The following is a 10459-nucleotide window of genomic DNA, read 5'->3' as shown; positions in this document are numbered from 1 at the left end:
TTGAATTTAATCCAATTAAATCATGTTATAATTTATTTCTTCACCTAAAATAAATAGAGAGTTGCGACATTCCTTGGTTAGCAATTTTCGGCCCCTGCACTAAATTTTGGAGGATATTTTATTTGTTTCCTAATTTGTGGAATCCCTTTTTATTCAAATAAATTCCTATGTCTAATTAATTGGGGATGTGAATATTTTTTTCTCCTACTTTTCTCCCATATCACACGCCCCCTATGCAATATTTTCCTTGTGGGAATTTAATTAATTGTTGCCTATTTTATGGGAGCCTTTTTCCTATAAATATATTGCCTAATTTAAATCCTATTCTTTTAATTGGGGATTTAAATAATTTCCTTGTGCAAATTCCTTATGGAAATTTTCGGCCCCCACCATTATTTTCATACTTGGAGATTTAATTTATTTTGTTCCCTTGTTTATGAAATATTCACTTTTATTTCCTAAGTTGTGAATATATTCTCTCCAAGTAAATACCAAATAAATTTCTTGCTATTCCTACATGAAATTTTCGAAAATTTCCTCCCCTTCCCACATGCTTATTTTATTCTTTTAATTGTGGGATTTATTTAATTGTATTTTTCCCCACAATTAATTAATTAATTGATTTTAAACCTAACCCTAATCCTATAAAAACACCTAAACTAAACCTTAGCCCCCATTCTCCCTCAATTTTCGTGCCTCCCTCCTCCCTCTCCACATTCTCTCCAAAAAAACTTCTTCCACCATTGTTTCTTGCATCCATTGAAGTTTATTTTCAAGAATCTCCGACGAATCACCTCGTTTCTTGGTTCTACCGATTCGTTTTGTCAAAGAAGGTATATTGGCTTCACTTTTCCTCATTCTTTTCATTTGAACCATGTTCTTGAATCCTACATGCATGTAGTGGGTGTAGGAATCGTAGATCGCAAGTTTAATCGGGGAGGGAAAGTGAGTTTGCTTGAAAACCTTGATAAATATGCGTTTCAATTGAATTGTGTGAAGTTTGATTGGAATCTTTGGTGAATAATGTAAGTTTATGTGCAAACATGATTAAGAGAGTCTTATCAAGCATGATTGTGTGTTATAAGCATGAGAATTGGTGTTTGGATGATTGAGAAGGAAACCCTAATTTAGAAATTATGTATCTGTTATCTGTGATGTTCGACCAGTAGCTTCTGATGAGTAATTGACCTATCAAACAGCCGAATTTTGATATGAAAATTTTACTGAGTAATCCTCAGGGTCTTACCTGTGTCTCGTGTGAATTTCAGCCCTTTTTATTGAAAAATGAATTTTTAATAAATTTTTGAAGTTGACTGCGCAAATCTGTCAGAAACTCATGTTCTCGCCAAGAATGTTTCGTTTTCTGTTTGACTGACCAAATAACCTCCGATTGATGTGATTCTTGAACTAGATGAAAAATTGAAGTGACTTCTGAGTCGTGTTAAACTTTCAGCCTTTTTGGGCATTGGATGAATTTATGGTGAATTATTCAAATGAACTGCGCAGTACTGTCAGAAATTGTATGTTCCGACCAGAGAGTTTAATATGTGATATGATTGGCTAAATGACGTGATTTCGGTGTGAAAATTTTCATGGATGAACTTGAATGTGCCCTCTGTATTGTGACCAAAATTTAGCTTCATATAAGGTCGGGTGAATTTAAAGTGATTTTTACAAAACGGTCGCGCAGTTCTGCCAGTTTTCTGCCTTGTTAAAATGACACCTAGTTTCAAGTTTCAAAGTATTATATGATGCATGTATGTCCAAGGAACGTGTTTAAATGTTGAAATCACTTGTGATAAGTTGGAATGTGTTACGTGTGTCTTTACACCCTTTTGACGTATGTTGGGTTGGGGAATGTGAGAAAAACGATGAGAAAGAAAACGATAGGACATGCATAGTAAAATGTTGATGTGGAAGGCTGACTTGTGTTGTCATTGACAAGGGTGTTGTGTACTCGTGAACTCGAGGATCCTGAGTTGCTATAAGTTGGGTTGTGAATTTGCTAAGCGATCGAGGTGGGCTTTCTTTTCAAACCTCTTTATTTTTCCGAAAATATGATGTGGTGTTATAAGGGTGGTTTAAAGTGTTATGTCATGCCGTGATTGTTTTGATGTTGAGATTTTTGCCTGATGCCTAGTTCGTTTGAGCTTGCTCCGTTAGGCTATAGGGCTATGTTGAGATTGTGCTTGATGCCTAGTTTGTGAGTTCGCTCCATTAGGCTATAGGGCTATGATAAACGAATTCGGGTCTGAGTAGGGCCGCAAACCCTATCAGGCTGTGTACACAGAGGGGATCGTGAGCCGTCCTTGCTAGTCGGCCGGTCTCGTGGGCGAATAGTGTGGCCACACTTTCGTCGCACTATGGTAAGAGGATGTGATTGATTGATTGATGTGGAAAATGAGGAGATAAATTGTCTGGCCAGACTTGGATTTTTTGTGTTCTCGTGATATTTCTTACTATATAAAACTCGAGATCACTGGTATGGATGACATAACTTATTAAAATGTTTTCGGCATGAGCCCATTGAGTACAACAAGTACTCAGCCCTGCATATTCTTTTTCTTATGTGCAGGTTGAGAGGGATGTTGCAGTGGATGTTGAGCTGGCTAAAGACCCTAGGATACGTTGTGTCGTCATACATAGGCGTGATCCTTGACTCTCCCTGAACCTTATTTATCCGCTGCTATGTTTTAAATTATGTCTTAAGACCTTAATCTTTTCGTGTTGTGTTTGAACATGTATGGCGGTGTTAGGTTTAAACGAGTGTTTACGTTGTCTTTCTGAAAATGGTGTTTTCCGAGATTTAAGTTAAATGTTCGTTTTACCTTAGTTTTTTTTGTATATATAGTTGTATTTCTTAAGTCAAATTTTTCCGGTGCCCTTTATAAAAGTATGTTTCTTTACGTCTTTTAAAAAAAAATGACCTTAAACTTCTTTAAACTAAGTTGTTTTTCTTCTTTAAGTCTTAAGTTGTTCTTTTAAACTGTTGTCCATGCATGTCGGTCACGATCGCCGCGTTTGTGATACCCCTGGTATGGGCGGTCGTGACAATATGTGTGAAGTTTGAATGATTCATTGGTGAATGATGTGTGATTATATGATAACATGATCATGAGAACCTTTTTAAGCATGATTGTGTGTTATAAGCATGAAAAATTGTATTTGGATGATTGAGGAAAAAACCCTAATTTCGAATTTGTGAGCCTGAAATCTGTGACGTTTGAACAGCGGTTTCTGATGTGTAATTGACCTATCAAATGATCGAATTTTTATATGAACATTTTACCAAGTAAATTTCAAGTTGTTTTCTGTGTCTCGTGTGAATTTCAGCCCCTTTAGTTGAAAAATGGATTTTTAATAAATGTTTAAAATTGACTGCGCAATTCAGCCAGAAACTTGTGTTCTCGCCCAGAAAGTTTCGTATTCTGTTTGACCGACCAAATACCCTCCGTTTGATGTTATTCTTGAACTAGATGAAAATTAGAAGTGTCTTATAAGTCGTGTAAAAAGTTCAGCCGCATTGGACATCAGATGAATTTATGGTGAATTTTTCAAATGAACTGCGCAATGCTGCCAGAATTTTTATATTCCGACCAGAGAGTGATATTAATGTTTTGACTGACCAAATGGCATTATTTGAGTGTGAAACTTTACCTGAATGAACTTGAATGTGTCTACTGTGATGTGACCAACCGCACAGTTCTGCCAGTTTTGTTGTTATGTGAAAATATCACTTATTGCTAAGTTTGATGAACTATATGATGCATGTATGATTTGGGAAATTATCCTATGACGTGATTATGTATGACACGTTGAGAAATATTATGGCATGTTTTTCCTTATGTCGATGAATGATGGGATGGGTAATTTAAGGGAAACGATAAAAAGGAATAATATGACATGCATGATAACATAAGTTTATGGAAAGCTGATTGTGTTGTCGTTGGCAAGGGTGATTGAGTATACGTGAGCTCAAGGAACGAGAGTTGCATAAGTTGGAATTGTGTTGTTAAGCAATCGAGGTGGGCTTTATTTTACTAAACTCTTTTATGGTTCAAAAATATGATTGTGGAGCTATAAGGGTGGTTTAAAGTGTTATGTTATGCCATGATTGTTTTGATGTTGAGATTGTTGCCTGATGCCTAGTTCGTTTGAGCTTGTTCCGTTAGGCTATAGGGCTATGTTGAGATTGTGCTCGATGCCTAGTTCGTTGGAGCCTGCTCCGTTAGGCTATAGATGTATGTTGAGATTGTGCTTGATGCCTAGTTTGCGAGTTCGCTCCATTAGGCTATGGGGCTATGATAAACGAATTCGGGTCTGAGTAGGGCCGCAAACCCTATCAGGCTACGTACACAGGTGGGATCGGGAGCCGTCCTTGCAAGTCGGCCGGTCTCGTGGGCGAATAGTGTGGCCACACTTTCGTCGCACTATGGTAAGAGGATGTGATTGTTTGATTGATTGATGAGAAAGTGGGGAGATTGTTTTGTCTGGCCAGACTATAAAAATGTTTTGTGTTCTCGTGATATTTTCTTAACTACATGTAAAACTCGAGTTCACTGGTATGGATGACATAACTGTTATAAAATATTTTCGGCATGAGCCCATTGAGTACAACAAGTACTCAGCCCTGCATATGTTTTTCCTATGTGCAGGTTGAGCGGGATGTTGCAGCGGATGTTGAGTGTGCTTTAGGAATTCCCGGATGCTTCGTGTCTTCATACATGGGCGTCATCCTATGACTCTCCTTTGATACTTGTTTTTCCGCTGCCTTGTTTCGAATCGTTCTTGATAAAGTCTTTCATTTTTCCCCACACTACGTTATGAAATTATTTACCTTGATACATTAATCCGTTGTTTAACTATTCGATAGACCAAAATATTTCTTTTTGAAGTTAATTGGGTTTTCATATTCAAACTCGTCCTTTATTATTGTTGTCTTTCATTGCGTCCCCCTTTTCTTCCCCGCTCCTTAGTCCCTCCCCTCGTCACGTTTTCCTCGTCTTCACTATCCTTAGTAAGAGCGGTCGTGACAAAGTGGTATCAGAGCTTCGTTCTTTCGCTCTGGTCCGAGAGTCTTCTTTCAGATTAAGTCTAGATTAGTACCCCTAGACTAAAAGTGTCACGAAGGCTCAACATCCGAAGCATCACACTCAACCACAAGAAAGTGAGGTATGTTTTAAGTTATTGAAAAAATATGGAATTGATGATGATATGATAAGGGTGTATTGGCAAGAGTATGCATGTGTATGGAAGTTATGTGTGAATATGCTAATGTGATGATACTATTATGTTGGAACGTGAGCATGAATTGTGTGATGTCATAAAGGTGTGTTATGTGTGAAAGTACTATGACTTGGGAGTTAGAAGATAAGATGACCCCGATTTGTTTTTGTGAGACGACCAAATTTCGGGACGAAATTTCTGTTAAGAGGGGAAGGATGTAGCACCCCGGAAAATTGTGACTTTTTATTTTTTATTTTTATTTGATGCCTTTTTTTTATTAATGTGGATGTTGAATAAGAATTTCTTTTGTGGAAATTGAGTCTCTATGTGTTTGAGTTAATTATGTAAAATTAGTTGTTGTGGGTTATGTGAGTTAATGTGATTAAGCTTCCAATGTGTGAATTAAATCAAGTGGGATCATGCATATATTTCTAGCCATATTATTTGGAATTTTCGGCCCTCCTATCCATTGGAAATAATACTTTCTTTCTTGGATTTAATTAATTGCTTTGGGATATTTATCTAAATTAAATCCAAACCAAATTATCCCTATGCTATTCTACATAATTTTCGCCCATATGCCTTTCAATTACTTGTGGGATTAATTTATTTGTTACCTATTTTGTGGGAGTCTTTTCCTACAAGAAATTACCAATTTAAATCATATTCCTATTTAATTGAGGATTTAAATATATTTTTTTTTAAATACTCCCCTAGTACACATCCCTTTTCCCTATTTTCACTCCACAATTTGTTTTATTTTTTATTTTTGTTTATTTAAGTGGAGAATTAATCCTAGAATATAAAAAGGGAGAAATCCAAACCCTAACCCCATTATTTCAACGCCTTTTTCTCTCTCTCTCCTCTCTCCCACACGTTTTTTCCTCTCTTCCTCTCCTTCTCCACCAATTCTTCACCAATCCTTTGTTCTTGCATCAATTTGGAGTTGGAAATTCAAGATTCATCGAAGAATCGCATCAATTATCTTTCCTACCGATTGTTTTTGAACAAGAAAGGTATATTTGAATTCTCTTTCTCATTTTTTCCATTGAATCCTTGTTCTTGATTCCCTCATGCATATAGTGAGTGTAGGAATCATAGATCGCATAATTAATCGGTGGGAATTTGTGTTTTGTATTAGGAGATTTGTGAATATGCGATTTTGAATGAATATGTGTGAAGTTTGAATGATTCATGGGTGAATGATGTGTGATTATATGATAACATGATCATGAGAACCTTTTTAAGCATGATTGTGTGTTATAAGCATGAAAAATTGTATTTGGATGATTGAGGAAAAAACCCTAATTTCGAATTTGTGAGCCTGAAATCTGTGACGTTTGAACAGCGGTTTCTGATGTGTAATTGACCTATCAAATGATCGAATTTTGATATGAACATTTTACCAAGTAAATTTCAAGTTGTTTTCTGTGTCTCGTGTGAATTTCAGCCTCTTTTGTCGAAAAATGGATTTTTAATAAATGTTTAAAATTGACTGCGCAATTCTGCCAGAAACTTGTATTCTCACCCAGAAAGTTTCGTATTCTCCGTTTGATGTTATTCTTGAACTAGATGAAAATTAGAAGTGTCTTCTAAGTCGTGTAAAAAGTTCAGCCGCATTGGACATCGGATGAATTTATGGTGAATTTTTCAAATGAACTGCGCAATGCTGCCAGAATTTTTATATTCCGACCAGAGAGTGGTATTAATGTTTTGACTGACCAAATGACATTATTTGAGTGTGAAACTTTACCTGAATGAACTTGAATGTGTCTACTGTGATGTGACCAAATTTTAGCTTCATATGAGGTCGGATGAATTTTTGGTGATTTTTACAAACCAACCGCACAGTTCTGCCAGTTTTGTTGTTATGTGAAAATATCACTTATTGCTAAGTTTGATGAACTATATGATGCATGTATGATTTGGGAAAGTATCCTATGACGTGATTATGTATGACACGTTGAGAAATATTATGGCATGTTTTTCCTTATGTCGATGAATGATGGGATGGGTAATTTAAGGGAAACGATAAAAAGGAATAATATGACATGCATGATAACATAAGTTTATGGAAAGCTGATTGTAATGTCGTTGGCAAGGGTGATTGAGTATACGTGAGCTCGAGGAACGAGAGTTGCATAAGTTGGAATTGTGTTGTTAAGCAATCGAGGTGGGCTTTATTTTACTAAACTCTTTTATGGTTCAAAAATATGATTGTGGAGCTATAAGGGTGGTTTAAAGTGTTATGTCATGCCATGATTGTTTTGATGTTGAGATTGTTGCCTGATGCCTAGTTCGTTTGAGCTTGTTCCGTTAGGCTATAGGGCTATGTTGAGATTGTGCTTGATGCCTAGTTCGTTGGAGCTTGCTCCGTTAGGCTATAGAGCTATGTTGAGATTGTGCTTGATGCCTAGTTTGCGAGTTCGCTCCATTAGGCTATGGGGCTATGATAAACGAATTCGGGTCTGAGTAGGGCCGCAAACCCTATCAGGCTATGTACACAGGTGGGATCGGGAGCCGTCCTTGCAAGTGGCCACACTTTCGTCGCACTATGGCAAGAGGATGTGATTGTTTGATTGATTGATGAGAAAGTGGGGAGATTGTTTTGTCTGGCCAGACTATGAAAATGTTTTTGTGTTCTCGTGATATTTCCTTAACTACATGTAAAACTCGAGTTCACTGGTATGGATGACATAACTGTTATAAAATGTTTTCGGCATAAGCCCATTGAGTACAACAAGTACTCAGCCCTGCATATGTTCCTATGTGCAGGTTGAGCGGGATGTTGCAGCGGGTGTTGAGTGAGCTGTAGGAATTCCTGGATGCGTCGTGTCTTCATACATGGGCGTCATCCTATGACTCTCCTTTCATGGGCATACATGGGAATTCCGCTGCCTTGTTTCGAATCGTTCTTGATAAAGTCTTTCATTTTTCCCACACTACGTTATGAAATTATTTACCTTGAGACATTAATCCGTTGTTTAACTATTCGATAGACCAAAATATCTCTTTTTGAAGTTAATTGGGTTTTCATATTCAATCTCGTCCTTTATTGTTGTCTTTCATTGCATCCCCCTTTTCATCCCCGCTCCTTAGTCCCCCCCTCGTCACGTTTTCCCCGTCTTCACTATTCTTAGTAAGGGCGGTCGTGACACAAGACAAAATAAGAGTAGTATGTGGTCCAACCCACATGGTTCGGACCTCATCATACTCCCACCATGTTACAATTAAACAAAAACAACATGCCGATAAGCTCACTCTTAGCACGCGTGTTGGGGGCTCCCATCTAGTTGGGGTCATCACCTCGTACACGGATATTGGGGATTCCAATTTCTTCCATGCGGATCATGGCCTTGAGGAGCTGTGGGGCCATGAGGTCATTCATACGGTAGAGCTCTGATTTTTCCATGCCCATTTTGGCGAGGAAATCCGCCGCCTTGTTGCCTTCTTGGTGGATGAAGGAGGCATGGAGGTTAGTTTGACGTTTGAGGACCATTAAGCGAGCAACATCTTGTCGTGTATGGGCCGGAGCCCACCCTGAGTCGTTGATTAAATTAATCGCTTGCTCCGAGTCCAGCTCGAGTCACATCGGTTGCTTGAGTTCCTTTGCCAAGGTCAGTCCAAGGTGGGCGGCCTTGAGCTCCGCCTACAGTGCCGAATGGGCGTCCAATGGTGCAACAAAGGCGAGAATCATCTTTCCCATGGAGTTTCGGATAAGTCCTCCCCCTCCTGCTTTACCCGTTGCTCCCGAGTACGCCCCGTCTGTGTTGATTTTAATCAAGTACCAATCTGGGGCATGCCATTTGACCGGCATGGCGAGGGGTCTCGGCAGTCTTATCTCGGCCTCGCTCGGTATATTCATCTTAAGCTTCATGCCCTTCCAGTGTTTCGGCTTGGTATTTCCAATGACCATACTGTTCCGGATAAAAGTCCGGACCTTCCAAACCACGTTGAACGGCTTGAACTGTGTCATTTGATGTCGGCTCCTATTCTGTTCTGCCCATTTGAACCACATAATGAGGTACGACATGGCATGGCTGAGGTGCTTTTTGCTTGGCTGTTGTATTCTCCGCGCTCATACCCCGAGTCTATCTGGAATCGTGTCATTGATCTGCAATGGTGGGAAGATCCTTCGAACCAGGGATCGAATTCTCTCCATACACTGATTACTCCCTGGCCTATGCGGGCAATATTCACATTTTGAAGCTAGCTCCATTTTCCGCCATTGGAGTTTTGTGTCAACGGGGATTCGGTTTGAGAGCAGCCTCCATATGAAAATGGAGATTGAGGTGGTAAGGCAAGCCTTCCAAATATCATCCAATCCCCGGATGATGGGACGTTGTGTTCGGATGGTCTCCCAAGTCGTGGCGAGTGAGAAGTCCCCGAAGCGGGAGAGGTTCCACCATGGAATGTCAGGTCCCCCGTCAACAATCGGTGTGTCAAGGATTTGTTCAGTAGCTCGTTGGGGGAGGCCAGCCCGAGCATGGAGCAACCAGATCTTGGGCTTATCCCAGGTCCCTTCCCAGATGAAGTCCCCAACCAAGGCGTTCGGGCATCCCCTATCATTAAGTGCGAGATCCCTAAGGGCAGACTTGCCGAGCCATATATCATCCCAAAAAAAGATTTTCCCTTGCCCCACCACCCATCGAATGTGAGGCTGTGCTTGGGCCCGAACTCTAATAAGCCTTTTCCAAGTTGTGTTATGCTTCCCCGATATTCTAGAAGTGAGCGGTGAAGCGTTGTTGCAATACTTGGACATCTTGTATTTCGCCCATAAAGAGTTTTGCTCCCGGAATCGCCACCAGAGTTTGATGTTGAAGGCACATAGGACTTCTTTGAACTTGCGGACGCCAAGGCCTTCCTCGGCGGTAGGGAGGCAAATCTGGTCCCATCCGATCCAATGGGTCTTTTTCCTATCGTTTGAAGAACCTCAGAAGAATCTAGCCAGTTACTGGTCCAGTTGCTTGAGGGCACCGGCTGTCGGTTCGATGGCTTGGAAAATATGTATTGGCACCGCTTCGAGTGTGCTTTTGATGAGAACAAGTCTCCCCCCGAAGGAGATATGCCTTTGGGCCCAACCGGAGATCCTTGAGGATATTTTCTCCCGAAGAAACATAAACATGTCAGTTCGCTTAACACCCCGATAGATGGGGACTCTCAGATAGAGGAAAGAGAATGTACCTCGTTGGAATCCCCCCTCCTTCTGGATTGAGGTGGCCCATTCATCGTG

At 39.8% G+C, this 10459-nt stretch overlaps 1 protein-coding gene across 1 annotated transcript; it reads right to left on the bottom strand.

Moving 5' to 3' along the window:
• Window positions 1-9304: 9304 nt before the first annotated feature.
• On the bottom strand, window positions 9305-9988 carry LOC121784252. The gene has a single exon (XM_042182412.1). It carries the CDS (start codon window positions 9986-9988, stop codon window positions 9305-9307), a length of 684 nt encoding a protein of 227 aa, XP_042038346.1.
• Between the last annotated feature and the right edge of the window lie 471 nt (window positions 9989-10459).

The sequence above is a fragment of the Salvia splendens genome, chromosome 21 (assembly GCF_004379255.2).
Source record: "Salvia splendens isolate huo1 chromosome 21, SspV2, whole genome shotgun sequence".
NCBI classification, from domain to species: Eukaryota; Viridiplantae; Streptophyta; class Magnoliopsida; order Lamiales; family Lamiaceae; genus Salvia; species Salvia splendens.
Note: the sequence above shows the minus strand (reverse complement) of the source record. Positions and strands in the feature narration are given on the sequence as shown.